The 16,985-nt window shown below is 33.6% G+C and overlaps 2 protein-coding genes across 3 annotated transcripts; one reads left to right on the top strand and one right to left on the bottom strand.

The window, feature by feature from the left end:
* Window positions 1-327: 327 nt before the first annotated feature.
* Window positions 328-12,354, top strand: LOC111295213 (gamma-tubulin complex component 2-like). Of its 2 annotated transcripts, XM_022888614.2 has the most exons (22): window positions 328-422; window positions 692-753; window positions 841-886; window positions 1,690-1,824; window positions 2,331-2,462; window positions 3,111-3,194; window positions 3,267-3,365; window positions 3,478-3,569; window positions 5,026-5,098; window positions 5,174-5,326; window positions 5,404-5,523; window positions 5,661-5,714; window positions 8,544-8,627; window positions 8,805-8,879; window positions 8,970-9,098; window positions 10,341-10,466; window positions 10,550-10,657; window positions 11,015-11,077; window positions 11,194-11,268; window positions 11,561-11,763; window positions 11,838-11,975; window positions 12,146-12,354. In XM_022888614.2, the coding sequence occupies exons 1-21, from the start codon at window positions 351-353 to the stop codon at window positions 11,962-11,964; spliced, it is 2,112 nt and encodes a 703-aa protein (XP_022744349.2). In that variant the 5' UTR covers window positions 328-350; the 3' UTR covers window positions 11,965-11,975; window positions 12,146-12,354. The 2 variants fall into 2 exon arrangements, with proteins under 2 accessions (XP_022744349.2, XP_022744348.2); XM_022888613.2 differs by having other exon boundaries at window positions 11,838-12,354.
* Window positions 12,355-14,277: 1,923 nt separating this feature from the next.
* LOC111295216 (iron-sulfur cluster assembly protein 1-like) lies at window positions 14,278-16,620 on the bottom strand. Its single transcript, XM_022888617.2, has 3 exons — window positions 16,223-16,620; window positions 15,581-15,635; window positions 14,278-14,747 (listed from the first exon to the last, which is right to left on the bottom strand). The coding sequence occupies exons 1-3, from the start codon at window positions 16,518-16,520 to the stop codon at window positions 14,588-14,590; spliced, it is 513 nt and encodes a 170-aa protein (XP_022744352.1). The 5' UTR covers window positions 16,521-16,620; the 3' UTR covers window positions 14,278-14,587.
* Between the last annotated feature and the right edge of the window lie 365 nt (window positions 16,621-16,985).

The following is a 16,985-nucleotide window of genomic DNA, read 5'->3' as shown; positions in this document are numbered from 1 at the left end:
TCATTTAAAATCTTCATTAAACAAATCTGCTTTGTGCATTCCGACGCTTTTTTACTATTGCGTAAAAATTTTTAACTTTTACTTTTTACCCAATGAAAAATTGAGAAGAACTGTCCATCAAACGTCTGACAGCAACAAAAAGTAAAATTATTTTTTTTTTTAATTTTATAGGTACAATAAAATTACCATTAAAATTAAATCATGTATAAAAATCACTAAATCAACCGATAAATCAAAATATAATTAAATAAATCCAACGTAAAATTCACCCGAACCAATTGAGACTGGGCCGCTTTATGTTGAAGAGAGTTGGCACATTTTTTGTTCAAATCATTTGAAAAAGAAAAAAAATGGAATCAAGTTGCCCTTCAACCCCTCGCTGGAACCTCGACAGACCTTTCCTCACCGGCCGATTTCACCAGGTTGTTCTGTTTTCCCTCTCACTTTCTCGAGAATCAATCGGGAAAAGCGAACTGCATTTCCTAATTTCGCGCATTTTCTTTTCTTTTCTTTTTGATTTTAAATTTGAATCCATTTTGCCTTTCTACTTTCCCTTCCGCTTTCCGAAGAAATAATCAGAAGAAAAGGAACAAATTTTCAAAAACCTAACAATTTTTTTTTTCTGTTTCGTTTAGTTCTTGTCAATGTAATTTCATTTTAGTTGCTAATGGTAGATTAATGGTCCTTCCAGGAAATAAAAGGGACATCTCGGTTCGCAGCTGAAGCGAAGGGTTTTTCTTTGGATTCGTTCAGGTACTTAGTTTTCATTTCATTTTTTATGGCTTTCCTTATTTTAGTTCTATGTCTAAGTCTAATGTTTTTGTTTTTGTCTCTAATCAGCTCTGGATTGGAAAATCCAATTGGTTGTTATGATGCTGCGGTTCAGGTATTCCTCACTTGAACTTAAATCTTCTGGTGTGGGATGATTTTTTTTAACTACAAAGTAGTAAAGTTATGTTTTTGTTCTACTAATTAATGATTGAAGACAGTACCGAGTTTGCAATGAAAGAAGTACAATGTGTTTGTTTGAATATTTGTAGAATTGAATGTGCATGCTGCTATGATGCATGAGCTGTGCTTTAGTCATAGATTGAGGGTTCCTGTGCTCTTATTGTTGGTATGATTGGCTCATGTGGAATTCAGAATTGTAGTTTCGTTTTTGAAAATTCAGGCCACCTGATATTCTTTTCTTGGACCATCAAATTAAAATTTTTTTGCCAACAATAGAATTATCTAATTCATTGTTAGTTTATCTCATGTGTCTGGTGTTTGGGATTTTATTTTTAGGTACTTGCTACTCATGAGTTGAGCTGTGGTCTTTAATTCAGTGTTGCTCTTATTTTGCCACTCTCCATACAAGTTGATCATTTGGCTAAACTGGTGTTATTTCTAGTTTGCGGGGGGTTGGGTGAAAATGATGAATTCTATGAGTCTTGGGGATTGCAAATCCTTGGAAAAATATACATGTCAGCATATTTCTTATATATTTTTTAAAAATTATTTTATTTGCAAAGACACAAATTTGCTTGCCAACATATTTTTCATCATGCATGGTAATCTGCATTGTGTTTTGTGTGGTTTCTACTTTAAATATTGATCTTCTGGTTTTGTTCTGTTTCTATTAAGTGGTTGTAACCTGTGAAGATCTTACAAATAGTGTAGTTATTAATTGGTTAATTTGGTTTGTAGGAACTTATTGTCATTGATGATCTCCTATTTGCTTTGGTTGGAATTGAAGGACGGTACATTTCAATCAAAAGAGTGCATGGAAAGGTCGATACTGTTACTTTCCAGGTTGATGCATCTATGGATTTAGCACTTCAGGTTAGAAAATTTCTTTTCTGTTGGCACAAACAAGTGTTCATGCTATCCTTTGTGGCTGAATTGTTTTTACTATGGAATTTTGCTGATATGATGATTGAGAGAACTTGGTGCTCTGTAATGCTACTTTAAGCACTTTGGATCATGCTTCAATAACCGTGAAGGAGACATGTATTGTAGCTTTGGATTCAATTCCATAAAGGAATTCACCTCTGGTAGCACCCTGCCTGGGCGTGGGTTTCTCTAGGGACTCTAGAAGTGCATTTGATTGAAAGACAAGATTGTTGAAGAAAAAAAAAACTATATTCTGAGAACTAAAAAAAAATAAAAATTCCCCTGGAAACATATCAATAAAGTAGCTCCATGGATTATTTTAATCCAAGAGCAGGCCATTTTGATTATTTTCATTCTATATTAATAATTGTTCGGAAGGGGTTGCAAATGTATCATGTGTGATTTTCTTATTTGCCTTCACACGATAGTTTTAACTGATTGAGACATCATTGCAGGAATTAGCAAAACGGATATTTCCTTTATGTGAGAGCTTTCTCCTGATTGACCAGTTTGTAGAGTCCAGATCTCAGTTCAAGAATGGCCTTGTCAATCATGCCTTTGCTGCTGCATTGAGGGCTCTCCTTTTGGTAGGTTCTTTAGGCTACAATTCTTTTGATTAGATATATTGCATTGCTGTTTATTAATATTTCTTTCTATTCAAAAAGTGATAGGACTATATGTTCTTCTACCATTCTTTAATAATTATTATTCATTGCAATGGCTATTATTGTCTAATATGGGTTCCTTGGTTTTCATTTTCTATAAATTTTTTCTTTCTCAAGCAGATCAATATATACCAATTAAGTTGTGATTGGAATCATGATGCAGGGTTGCTGGTTTATTTGATATATGTCAACAATGTTTGATAAATGATGGGCTTTGTTTGATGGAATAGATGATGGATTTATTGTTGAAAAAAAGCATAATCTTTTAGGTTCTATTAGGTGAATGGAAAATTGGGTTTTGGAATTTGAATGGGGCTATAAAGATAATTCTAACTCCCTTTGCAGTATTTTATGATTGCTGTCAATTATTACTGAAACCTATAGTTCCTTGGTCAGTACAGTCTTTGTATAGGTGTTAATGTTACGCTTATCATCCATATATATGCAATTGCTATGTTCATTCAATTCCTTCATATTTTGACCGATTCAGGTGTTAGATAGTTTCATGATCACTTGTCTGACATTCTACATAATTTTTTTCCCTCACCTTATGTCAACTTTCTTGATCAGGATTATCAGGCCATGGTTGCACAGCTTGAACACCAATTTCGACTCGGAAGACTTTCCATCCAAGGATTGTGGTTTTATTGTCAGGTTTGACTCTATTGTTAATGCTTCAGTTTCTCGAGTGTTTCACTGAGGATGCTTTCTTCCATGTGTTTGCAGCCCATGATGGGGTCCATGCAAGCATTGTCCAATGTGATACAAAAGGCTTCAGCTAATAATTATGCAGGTTCTGCAGTGCTTAATCTGTTGCAGAGCCAGGTGAGAGGTTTGTGTTAATTTATTTATGCAGGAAAAATATGTATATATGGATATTTATTATTGCATTGCAACTTAGGAAATTGATATTTGTTTCCTTTGTCCCAATTTTTAGGCTAAGGCTATGGCTGGTGATAATGCAGTGAGGTCATTACTAGAGAAAATGACCCAATCTGCTAGCAATGCATACTTTAGCATATTGGAAAGGTAGCCCCCGCAATACCTGCAGTATATCTGATTTTGGTTGTTGGCTTGTGCATAAAAGCTTGTTATCTTCTAGAGTTTTTACTTTATCTTATTAGTTTGTTAAGAATGTCCTACAAACTTGCAGCATATCTGATTCCTCATTCTAGTTTTGCAACAAATATATTTTTGGAGAGTGAGAAATGTGTTTCTAAGAGTTTTTTTTTTTAATAGAGTTAACAACTGATATAGAACGCTTTAGACAATTATTTCACCACTAACCATATTAGTTTTCATTTTTAATTTTTTATAGGGCTAGGAAAAACTGTCTAAAATAAGAAGAAAACTTAAATTTTTGTATGTGTCAGGTCTGATTGTCTTGGCTTGTTTGAATGAAATGATTGAACAGATTTAGTAAGAAATATGGGTACCTGCTCAGAGTTTCTGGATCTATGCTAGGGATTGTGTTGGTCGAAGGCTTGGCTTTAAGAGAGAGATTATGAATGTTAAGCAGGGGTAGTAGTGTTCTTCTAAACCCAAATCTGGTCCTTAGATGAAGCAAGAGAGTTGCTTTCATATTTTATAGTTTGTACGTGTGTGTTTGAATGAGATGATAATTAGCTTTCTTTATTACCATCCATGTTACATTCTGTTGACTCCCTTGATATATAAATGAGTTAAAGTTATAGCAAAAAATCCCATAGTTTGTGATGAAAGGGTCTTCATTTCACTATAGATGATAAGTATTGCTTGACTGTGCAAATTGCATGAATTTTATGTTTTAATTCTCACAAAAAATATCAGGGTTGGAAGAACATTATGTTTCTTTTTACTGGATAAGTTCAAGTTATTGATGATCTAAACAGCGGCAAAATTTGTACTGGCAAAAAAACCAGCTTCAAAATTTGAATTTATACAGTAAATGTATAAACATTCCAAAAAATAATTTTATTGATGGGTATCTTGTTTTTGAGCAGAGGCTCCATCCTTGATGGTGAAGTTGCATACATGAAATTGCATTCATGACTTTTTCTTTCATAATCTGTTTCTTAGTTTGATCCTGTCGCTTCTATCTGTGTTTTGTATCTATTCTTTTTGATCCAAACATTAGCCTTAAAAAAATTGACTGCAATTTTACTTGTCATCAAAGAACTATGTCATTTGCTTAAAGATTTTGAGCATTTTGTTAAGTGTTTTGAGTGAAGGAAGTTGCTTATAGTTCCTAGACTAGGTAATTAAGAAGCTCTTTTTGTGACCTGGTAGCAAAAAAAAGGTATGGTATGCATTTCCTTTTGATAAATCATAGATTATTACTTCGGTTGATCAATATGCGTTCAACATGAAAATACTATTAATTTGCTCAGTTTCTTACTTGCTGAAGAGTTGTAATTTGAGAATACTACTCTTATCTTTTTGCATGAGGGTTTTATGAAGCATTATAATTGAATTTTTGATCAAGGGGAAATGCCAACAATTTTAGGTGGATCTATGAAGGAGTGATTGATGATCCATATGGTGAATTTTTTATAGCTGAGAACAAGTCTCTCCAAAAGGTAAATTGATTCTATGCGCATATATCTGTGCTTCAAATTTATGCTTTTCATGCTAATAATTTTTAGGTTTTGCAGGAGAGCCTTACTCAAGATTATGATGCTAAATATTGGAGGCAACGTTACAGTCTGAAGGATGACATTCCTAGCTTCCTTGCAAATATTGCTGGTACAATATTGACTACTGGGAAATATCTGAATGTCATGAGAGAATGTGGGTACACTGTTCAGGTTTGATTCTTTAAACAAGAACCTCCTTTGTCCTCTTTTTGCATTACGACATACCTCTGACTGGATATTATTCGCAGGTCCCTATGTCTGAAAATTCTAAACTAATGACTTTTGGATCCAACCATCAATATCTTGAGTGTGTAAAAGCTGCTTATGAATTTTCCAGTGGTGAGCTCTTAAATCTCATTAAAGAAAAGGTGAGCATAAATTGTTATTACATAGTAACTTACATGCTAAGTTTTCAAGTGTTTTTATTTTATTTTATTTTTGTCTTCCATTCAGAGAATTTGCTGGAACTTTGTCTAATGATGATTTGTATGTTTTAATGGTGTAGTATGATCTAATAGGAAAGTTGCGGTCTATAAAGCACTATCTTCTTCTTGACCAGGTAAATATGTTAAATATTTTGTTAACTTGGGATGAAAATCAATCTTTATTTATGTATAACGTGGTTTTAATGTGGTTAACTATTTCAGCATACAAAAAGTACACAATTTGTAACTGTTTTTTCTGATGAGCTGGTCTAGATAGAGACTGCTTTTGTATAGATCACATTACAACTCCTGATTAATGTATGTGTGCTATGCTGACTAGTTTCACAAAACATTGGCACTCAGGCCCATATGCTGGGGCATACTTGGAATTCAGTATTCACACTAGGCCAAGCTGCTTTTGGGTGTATCTACTATGTTAGCATGATCGATATTTTGAATCATGTTGTGACCTTTTAGGACTAGATCATCAACTTTTAACATTATTAGTACTTAGTTGAAGAGCTTTGTAAAACACAAACATTAAAGCTTCAGTAGTTTTACTGCATAGTAATAGTAGTAGTATTATCGTTTCATTGGTATTATTTCTCAATCAACTATGTATCTTAGATAAGAATTTAATAATTTATGTACTGTTTTGATAACTACATAAAGGATTAAAAACTAGAAGTTTCAAGGATTGAAAATTTTTTATCAGGTTTAGCTAGTGGCTTCTTAGAAAAACCTTTTAAGTGAAAACATGCTGAGTGCAGTCAGTGAGAGGACCTGTGATTGTTGAGACTGTAAAAGGCATTTTTATCCATTGTATTATCTATCTCTATATTTGATATATGATTTGATTATAATTAAAATAAATTTCGAAATCAATTGGTTTTGAACTAAAAGTTTTATCCCAAAATTAGTAATTAAATGATACTAAAAGAAATAAATGGATAAATACTGTAAGAAAGTTGGATGCATAAATTGAAGATGCTAATGCTATAAGGGACACAATTAATTGTAAAGAGATAACAAATGATTGGTGATGAGAAAGTTCCTAGAAGTTCCCAAAACTAAAATAGCAAAAGATTAGGTGAAGAGCATGATCTCTATGAACGAAAAAAAAAAAAAAAAGAAGAAAGGCAACCGCTTGCATAAAGGAAATGAAAGTAAACTGGAAGTTAGAGCATTCAAAAGTAGCAGAATGTTGTAATTTATGAATAACATTGCCTTGGTATGAGATACATCATTCACTGCAAGCACAATGGAAACTTGATGGAGCAGTAGCTTTAATTCCTTTACCCCTTTTTGGATGAGATATTTCAAATTTCTCAGATTTTTGAAATGAAGGGAATGAAAATTATGCAGTGAAACATGTGGAAAGAGGAAACATTGGTAGAAGAGACTGGTTTGGATTCAAAGAGGAGCGATAATAGGAAAAAAAACACAGAAATACTGACAGACTGTTGTATAATGTTTTGTCACTACAATGTTGCTGGATATGGAGGGGAAAATAGAGAGGGAAAGCTAGTAGGGGTGGCAATTGGGCGGGTTGGGTTGCATTTGGGCCATTTGGATAATGAAATTGGTAGATTTAAGGCATGAATCATCATCTCTTTCTGTGAAAAGAGAAAAAAAATGGTAGAAGAGACCGGTTTAGATTGAAACAGTAGAGATAATAGAAATTTAACATAGAAATATTCAAAGATATTGCCATTGTTGCACAAGTAGTTCTGCCATTATACATGTTGGAAATGTAGTGGAAAAGGATGGAGATCAAGTGGGGGTGAAATTGGGTGAGTGAGTCCTGGTGAGTTTGGGTTTTGAAATTTTGGATCACTTCAGTTTGGGTCACTTAAGGTATGGGTCATTTCAAGTTTAGATCAATTTTGGTTTCAAATTATTCAAGTTTGGTCTTTCACTTTTTTGAATTAATTCTAATCTAGTGAGTTTAGGTTATTTCTATAATTGTTTTATGTTTATAGTTTTTAAAGTAAATTGAAATTCAAATTGAGAAAAGAATATGCATTATGCTCAATTTCAGTTTCTAGTCATTTTGGGTAGGTGTTGGGGTTAAGTCAGGTCTGGTTTGCTTAGGAATAGGGTTGGTCTGAGCTTGGTTTAACTTTTCTAATCAGCATGGATGAGGTTTGTGCGGGTTATGCAGATCTTTCAGGTTGGTTCAGCTTTTATTACCTCGAGGCTTTGCTTGTTAAGAAAGATGGAAAATTGTTAATCCAATGATTAAGCTACCAGGTAGAAAAGTGGTTATCAAAACTAATCATTGGATTAACAATGTCTACAATCCTTTCCCCTTTCTGTCCTTCCTACCAAGCCAAGCCTAACAGCAAGGGGGAAGTGGAAAAAAAAGAGGAAAAAGAAAAACACATAGGTGTTAGCAAATTGTAAAGCTGAGAAGACAACATCGATGGTGGTAAAAGGGCAAGGTTGGTGACTGGAGATATTGTTGGTTTGCCAGAAAAGTACTGACTTGGCAGCATAGAAGGGATTGATAGAATGAGGGGATAGAAAAATAGCTGAGAGAGAGGGGCAGGAGGCTGAGTAAGGTGAGAGAAAAGGAAAAGAGAGGCAATCATTCTCAAATAATGCCTGTTTAGGTGTTCTTTGAAGCAGGTATGTTGTGGCCACCAAATACCTGCTTAAAATCCTCAAGCATTTGGAAAATCTTTTCTATGTTTTAGTCGAAGAAGGTAATTGGCTTTCTAGATTAAAGTTATTTTCCAATTTGAATTCTTTCATAAAATGATTATATGCAAACACAGCATTACATTATGGAAAATAATAGGATCATGAATATAAAACTAATACTCTACTGATTTCTGTATTGTAGATCAAGATCCTATTCCTGTCCAACTTTTAGATCAAGATTGTACATATGTATGATAGACATATGTTTTGGTAATGATTTATGTAGTCATTCTAATTCAAGTGCTATCCAATTGCAGGGTGATTTCTTGGTTCATTTTATGGATATAGCTCGAGAGGAGCTCTTGAAAAAGCATGATGAGATTTCTGTGGAGAAATTGCAGGTTTATTCTCCTTTCCCCCTCTTTTTTTATTGCATGCCATATAAGGTGCATATGGCAAGACTTCTGCATCTACTAACTAGAGTTTACAAAGAAAAACTGCAAAATAAATATTATTAAAAAGGCAGGCCGTTTGAGATATGTAAATTATTTTTCTTTAACCTTTTTTTTTAAATGTAGTCTCTGCTGGATCTTGCTTTGCGTACCACAGCTGCTGCTGCAGATCCTTGTCATGAGGACTTAACATGTTGTGTGGTAAGTGATTCCTCTCTTCCTCATTTCTGTGTCAGGGAAAACTTTGGATTGGATCTAGATTATATAATATTTTATGTTTTTGACTCCCAGGAGAGATCTTCAGTTCTCAAAGGATTAAGCAGACTGAAGGATCTTGACATCAGGAAGGTATCTGACAATCATGATCTAGAGGAGTTAATAAGCATCACTGGTCTTGAGACATTTTCCTTGAGCTATAAGGTATGCATTCTTTTGTTGTAGTTAGTATACAACTTATACAACTTGTGTTCTTGATGGAATCTTCAAATTACAGTTTACAAGTTAATTAAAAAACCTACTTGCAGGAGTATAGCCTTCATTGGTGAGTCTCTTGAATAATGTGATTTCTGTAAGGTTTACATGTTTTATTAAAATTATTATTGGTCCCTCTAATATTTTCTGGACTGTGTTTAACCTTCTTTATCAAGGTAAAATAGTAGTCAGTTGTAAGAATTACATGATTTGGGTGGTAGTTTCTAGGGGTGAGCATGGTTCAAGGGTAAATCAAGACCAAACCAAGAATTCTGGTTTCTAAATTTTTGAAATCAAACCAAATTAAATCAAATTGAAATAATTCTGTTTGCTTTGGTTTCGCATTTGGTTTTGACCAAATAAGCCAATTTTTTTTAACAATTTTAACATTCAAATCAATTAAAATTTAAAAGAGGTTCTTAATTCAAGTCAAATATAAATAATTAAATTAAAATACAAAACAAGACTGAAGTGCTCATTCGGTGAATGGCTTCAATGTGGTGGGAATTCATTCTCATTGCACTGAAGCCACGTTTGGCCCCAAAATGTCCAGTGCCATTTTAGGGACAAACGTGGCTCCAGTGCGGTGAGAATGAATTCCCACTGCACTGGAGTTGTGCACCGAGCAAAGCCTAAATATGCTACAAAGAACTGGGTTCGTGGCATCATAAAAATATATTAATCCATATACAGCATTTTAACACACAACAAATTGTAGTACATACTAAATAGGATTTGCAACATTTGCATGAAATAAAGTGTACTAAGCAACTTTTAACAAGAAACCTTAAAGTAAAACTTACATACCATTTAAGTAAAATAAACATCTTTTTCATCAGATATATATGTTGAAATATTTATATGCATATAAATATTATTCTTAATTCAGTTTTTGGTTTGCTTTGCTTTCAAAATATTTGAAAACCAAACTGATATCAAATTATTAATTCAGTTTGGTTTTCTAACTAAAATGAAATTATTAACCGTCAAAACCAAACCAAACAAGCTGTTTCTCTCTGGTTTTGACCTAATAGTGCTCTGCCCTAGTAGTTTTCTTATACTTGCTTGATGGTTTATTTTGAGTAGAAGTTGCTTATTTTGTAATCCATTGGTGGTATCACTTTTACATCATTCCATGGTGTGATCATGGATTTTCATCCTTCTCCTCACAATATTTTTATCTGTTTTCAGATTCAGTGGCCACTGTCAATTGTTATATCAAGAAAAGCCTTAACAAAATACCAGTTGATTTTCCGCTTCCTTTTTCACTGTAAGCATGTGGAACGCCAACTTTGTGGGGCTTGGCAAATGCATCAAGTATGGACTTGAACTTATTGATGTAGTCTGGTGAGTTTTTACCTGTTTTCTTTGTAGTCTTTAACTGCAACAAAATTTGGCAGGGAGTTCGTGCTCTTAATACTCGTGGAACTGCCATCTCTAGATCATCTCTCCTCTGTCGTAGCATGCTGAGATTTATTAACAGTCTTTTGCATTATCTAACATTTGAGGTAGGTTCCTTTGTATCCTTTGCATCATGTTTTCTCTTAATACTTTTGTAAGGTTTACATGGAAAAGCTCATGGAAATAGATGAGTCTGATATGACACATTCTCGTTGCTATTTTGTATTTCCATTCCATTTTACTTCAGTTTTGGTCCATAAATGAACCTCAGTTTTTATTTACTTTGAAAAAAATCTGCATGCATGTTAGTTAAGGCCACCAGCAAAGTGAAGCACTTTGGAATTTAACTCTTAGTTTGCCGAGAAAAGGCACAAAAAAAGAGGAAGAAACTATAAAACTTTCTCTAAGTGCTCAATTAGTAGGCTTGGTTTTTTGGGTGATGTTCTTGATATCCTTTTTTTCAGGTTCTTGAACCCAATTGGCATGTGATGCATGGTAGACTTCAGACTGCAAAAAGCATAGATGAGGTGTGATCCTAATGAGACTCCAATATGCTGCATATCTGTTTTGCATATAAAATATGTATTTTTTGTGATAAACTAGTGCCTCGAGTTATGTTTGAACATGCTTCTTTTTGTAACAGGTTATCCGGCATCATGATTTTTTCCTTGATAAGTGTCTGAGAGAATGTCTGCTTCTTTTGCCTGAATTGATAAAGGTTGTTGCTTACCATTTATCAATATTTTTGGTACAAAGATTTTAATAAATTGGACGTACTAGTTCAATACTGTTAGGTAAACCAAAATGGTATTTAGAGTTATATTAGAATCAAATAAAAAAATGGTAGATTTCAAATTTCGACGTGAAAAACTGATATTGGAAGTGAAGTTTGAAAGAGGCTTAGAAGTTGCATTAGCCCATGAATACACGAGATTGATTGGAGGAAATTCATTTATCATGATTCTTCTTTGTATCTTTTTCTTAATATGTTTTTTTCTTTTCTAATGTAGAAAGTGGAGAAGTTGAAATCTTTGTGCCTACAATATGCAGCAGCAACACAATGGTTAATTTCATCCTCTGTTGACATTGCCAAGTTAGAGGAGCAGCCTGATGGTTCAGTTGGCTCAGAGAAGTCGAAGCAGCGGAAATCAAGGAACCCATCTCAGGCGCAAAATGTCATGACTAGAAACTCATCAGTCACTGATTCTATTCTGTAAGTGTGGAGAATGGCTACAATTACCTCTCCCTCTTTCTCTCAGTACTCTAATTTTAACTAATATATTGCAGTAAATTTGAGAAGGAATTTAGTTCTGAGCTTCAGAGTCTGAGACCAATTTTGAGCAGCAGTTCCCAAGCAGAACCATATTTGACGCATCTTGCTCAGTGGATTCTTGGTGTTGGAAATGATCAATAAGTTCTTAATTTGTTAGCTTCCTGGAAATTTATTACATGATTATATGGTTATAAGAAATGTGAATCTCTTCGTCATGCCTTTTCCGTCTATATATTGTGCTTTACGGTAGGAGTTATTGTTTGTGTCGGGCTTCTCTGTATCTTTATTTCCTATTTATACAACATCTCTTGCTTCATTGCAGAAGAACGGGGTAAGAGTGGGGGGCTCGTAAATGTTAATGAGAAGTGAGAAGCAAGATATATGTACTGATCTTCTACTTGTATGGTTAGCAAGGCATTTTTTAGGTCTCTCGTTTGACAAAACAACTGACTGCTATATGTTAACGAACTGTTCCATGTCATAAACTTGATAGCCCTGATCAATCCATTTGGCCTTGGTTGATCTTTGTCATTTCTTTTTATTCTTTTATTTATGCCCTTTTTTTTTTAATCCAATGGCTAGATAACATTATAGTGGTAGGTTTTTATTTTTGCTTATTTTTGTTTTTTTTTTTTAATTATAAACCCTGCATCAATGGTAAAGATGGGAATCAATTAAAGGATTTTAGGTGCAACCAAAGTCGTTGGTAGGGTGGTACCGTATTTGACATCGTTTTTGTTTTGGTATTAATACGTGATATGTACCGGTATCAATATAAATCTAATATATTGAATGAAATATCAAATATAAAATACTCATCGATTACGTATAAATTTTTAAAATTATAAATAGCATAATTTTTTCTGGTTACATATGAAAATATTTGGACCCTAATTATCAAAATGAAAGGTAATTGTCCTCTCACAACCCATATTTTTGTTTGGTTTCTTTTTTGGTAAGAATGAAACCTTTTCCTTTAGTAAGTGTAATTATTGTTTGGCTATGAACCAGCAAACATATGCTTGGCATGGCAAGTTAAAGTTGAATTGTGTAATGAGTAACAAGGCAGTTTCCCGTGCATATTGCAGGAGAAGATGCTTTCTTGGGGTTTCATGGAGGATAGGAGAAAAGTAATTTGATCACATGATTTTTAAGGTTTTGGTTTAATTTGAATCTGGTTAACCTCTACTTCCAGTTGTTTATCTCAAACTCAGATAAAGAATGTTATATTTTCTGGTAGGGTTTAGGTTTAAAGAAATTTGTTAGTGTTAGAGATGAAATTTCAATCTCAATAAAATCTACTTCTTAAAGAAAGTGAGTAAATTATTTAGACTAAATCCCGTATTTTAAAAAATGTCTCATTGATTATCATATGGTTGCCATAAGTGTTAGTTTATTTATAAGGATTTTTATGCTCATATATAAGTTGGGTCTCAAAAATTGAGATTGACATCAATAGGGCACTATTGTGGCTAGGACTGTTGTTGATATCGACACGCAATCTAATTGAGAATATCACTATTCGCGTAATTGTTCTGTTTTCTACAGGTTTAGCAAACATATTTCTTGTACTACAAAAGCTTGCCTATTCGACAACATTTGCGATGGATTTTCCATTCCAATATCATCTTCCACACAACCTGTTATCCATGAACTTGTCTTTTATGCTGTTCACATCCCGTCTAGCCTAAAAATCCAGTGAATGCTCATTATAGGCCATCTCTATTTTTCAGAATCTTGGGGAATTTCATTAGCATAACTGGTAAATGTGAATAAAAAAATATGAATGTGACTGCTCTTTTACTATCATATAGCACATGAAACTGCAAGAGGTTCAAGTACAATCGAATTGCCAAGCTCTTCTTGGGCCCCATGAACCTCGTGTTTGTGAGTTCACTTTCTAAGAACCTCACCTCATGCATGCGCGCCTCGAGGCAGACATGCACCCAAGCTAGTAGGTAGCAAATGCATTTTTTTTTTTTTCAAATCTGAAACCTTTTATATGGCCTGTTATTATCAAAACACTGGCATTCATATAGTCCAGAACTCTAAATCAACTCCATCATGGTGGAAATCAACCGTGTTGTAAGTTTGATTCAAAACCTCGTGGACCTTCTGCTTACCTATTCTGAGGCAGATCTAAAATCAAATTTGTCTTTGGCAAGTCTCGGCTGATGGCTACTGCATCTGTTACCTTCAAACTATCTATTAAAATAACAGCCACAAAACAGTCTCCCCCGGCATCACTACATATGCAGAAATGCAACCTTAGAGTCGATTGCGGTATTTATTTTTAGTTCGGAACCAACAAGAAGCAGAAGCATGTTCAAGCATAATAACAGCTAAGTCCACTTATCCAAAAGAAGAATGATAACAGCTAAGTCCACACACAGCAAAGGTGATTCCACAATGTTTACAAAGGCAAACAAATTTTGATCCCAAAATTCTCAGGAGTTTCAAAAGAAAGAAAAATTGTAAATTTCATAACATCAAACTTGAAAGGAAGTGCAAGCAGGGTAGACTCTACCTTAAACACTGAACATTACAATGATTGTATGTATCTGGATTTACCCAATGCTTTATTCTCATATAGTTTTACCATTGACCAGACATCCTTTCTTGAAAAGTAAATATTACATGTGTCCTACTTACGGTACTTTAGAGTTTCACTGTGTCCATTTTGTCTTTATTTACCAATTGTACACAATGATGGGTCTTTGTTTACCAGGTCTCCAGACTTTTTTCGTCAGCATATACAGAGACATCATGCATCAGCAGCCTTCTCAATAGGCGCAGCATTTGAAGTTCCATTCAACTTGGCACGTTTAGTCTCTACATCTCTTACAGCTGCCTTGATAGCATCTTCTGCAAGCATACTGCAGTGCAGCTTAACTGGTGGAAGTGATAAATGTTTTGCAATCTCCCTGCAATATTTATGTTAGTAAAAACACAATAAAATACTCACATTTGCAGTCCAGCATGAGTACAATTGATTGCAATCATATAATTACAACTTACACCATACATATATTGCAACCAAAAAAAAAAACACAATCACACAAAATATTTTCTTCTCTTGGCCTTTTATATCTCCATAATTGTACTTTATATTGATTCTGTAGATACTTAAAATCATACTCTGAAACTTAAAGTAATCATAAACTACTCAATACATAATGTTAGACAGGCTTGATCCTCAGGTCAACCTTATTTGACCAGACACTGTCTTCTATGAATTGATAGCCATTATTAGGCCATAATACAAAGTACAACAATATAAAAACTAAAACTTCAACATCTACACAAAGAAGATAGAGAATATTCTAGAATAACTAAAATAAAAAAAGCAGTTAACAAGCAAAATCAAAATTTTGTCCATAGCTGCAAGTAATTAATGCCATCCTTTACCAGATGCAGAATATGACTAAATGAAAGAGCAGCTAAAAAATTGTTAGAAAGGATGTTAAAAGCATGGGAGAAAGAAGATGATCTTTCCACAGACGTATTAAAATTCTAAATTTCAACTACAAAGTTTGAATTAAAGGAGAAAACTAAGAATAGAAAGTACAAATAAATTAATTACATAATTAACAAATTCCACTTAACTAGTTAAAAGATCAGATATCAAAGCCATATAAAAGCATGCAATCAGATAAGCAAATGAACCAACAGGACTACCACAAAGTATCATTGGAAAAGATATGACTCAGATTCATATATATATAAATTAACTTTGAGATAGGGGAGTAATGCTTACGTGTTTTTAATGGTAAGCACCTCGTCCATGCTTTTCCCTTTCACCCATTCAGTAGCTGCAACAAGAACAAACCCAAGTTACTACATAGCTCCTCCGAAAAAATCGAAGGCCATTGCAAATAAATTCATAAGTACAAAATACTGAATAACATTCATATAACAGATTAGGCCTTTCAGAACATTCACAAACAAATAGACAGTTAATTTTGTTGGTTTTTGCTAATCTCTTTTCTGCTTCCTAAAATTAACTACATGGTACAATAATTTAGCATAATTGTTCTATATTAGAGTAAAATCATGCATCTTCTTCATAAAAAAAAATTTTAGTTGAAGTATTTAATATAATTATTTGCTTTTGTTTGCAAAACGGACTTTTTTTCATTGTTTGGATGGAAAACAAAAAAAAAAAAAAAAAAAGACACCAATCCCTGCTTTCTTTTGGACTTTGTTTTTGAATTTCCCACTGAAATAAAAATAATTATATTAAGTCGAATTTGAAATTTTAAATTTGGAATAAAAATTTTTGGATTTGGAATTAAACTTTAATAGGAAAAAGATCAAATAAATAAATTTTACAGCTTCAATTAAAAAATTATACTATAAATCTCAATAACCAGAAGTAAAAAAAGGGAGGGTTGCGTACCAACAGAAGAAGATGCAATCGCTGACCCACAGCCGAAGGTTTTAAAGCAAGCATCGATGATTTTGCCTGACTCCTCGTCGATTTTGATTTGCAGCTTCATAACATCGCCACAAGCCGGAGCCCCGACCAAGCCCGTGCCAACGTTTGGGTCGTTCTTATCGAAAGACCCGACGTTACGAGGATTATTGTAGTGGTCGATGACATTCTTGTGGTAAAGACGGGACAGAATCTGAACGGGCCCGGATGGGACCTCCCGTGCCGCTTGCCCAAGCAGCCTCTTCGACGCCAGCCTCAACATTTTCTCCGCCGATTTTGCTGTTAAAGAGTTTTCCAGGTTCTGTTAGGGTTTGGAGTTTTAGAATTGGGGATTTGTATGTAAATAAATAGCAGAGCTTGAAGGGGCAATTAGATGGGACAAGTGGAAAGCACTTAGAGATTCCTAATTTGGAAAATTGGACACGTGTGATTCCAGAAAATTCGAAAATAAATTTTTATAAAATTATAATTTACCAAAAATAGCTTTCCGGAGTTTAGTAAGTCCCAAAAGTTTATTTGTCGAGAGTAAATTCTGAATGGTTTGGCAAAATATTTTTGTTTTATTTTTGTTTTTTAGTTTTTGGCTTTTAAAATCTATATTTGATAAACAAAAAAAAATTTATTTTTTTAAATGTAAAATAAGAAAATAAATAAAATATTTAATAATATTAGTATAAAAATTTAATATTTGATATATTATCAATATAAATTTTTAATTAATTTTTTA

This window comes from Durio zibethinus, chromosome 14 (assembly GCF_047325235.1).
Source record: "Durio zibethinus cultivar Kanyao isolate XHJ-2024 chromosome 14, ASM4732523v1, whole genome shotgun sequence".
Classification (NCBI taxonomy): Eukaryota; Viridiplantae; Streptophyta; class Magnoliopsida; order Malvales; family Malvaceae; genus Durio; species Durio zibethinus.
Note: the sequence above shows the minus strand (reverse complement) of the source record. Positions and strands in the feature narration are given on the sequence as shown.

Bases quoted from the DNA above. Each gene is read 5' to 3' on its own strand.
- LOC111295213 (XM_022888614.2), top strand. From the start codon at position 351: ATGGAATCAAGTTGCCCTTCAACCCCTCGCTGGAACCTCGACAGACCT. The intron at 2,463-3,110 runs GTAGGTTCTTTA...TTTCTTGATCAG, and splicing joins CATTGAGGGCTCTCCTTTTG to GATTATCAGGCCATGGTTGC. The intron at 5,715-8,543 runs GTAAATATGTTA...ATCCAATTGCAG, and splicing joins ACTATCTTCTTCTTGACCAG to GGTGATTTCTTGGTTCATTT.
- LOC111295216 (XM_022888617.2), bottom strand. From the start codon at position 16,520: ATGTTGAGGCTGGCGTCGAAGAGGCTGCTTGGGCAAGCGGCACGGGAG. The intron at 15,636-16,222 runs GTACGCAACCCT...TTCTTGTTGCAG, and splicing joins GATTGCATCTTCTTCTGTTG to CTACTGAATGGGTGAAAGGG. The intron at 14,748-15,580 runs GTAAGCATTACT...TAAATATTGCAG, and splicing joins GTGCTTACCATTAAAAACAC to GGAGATTGCAAAACATTTAT.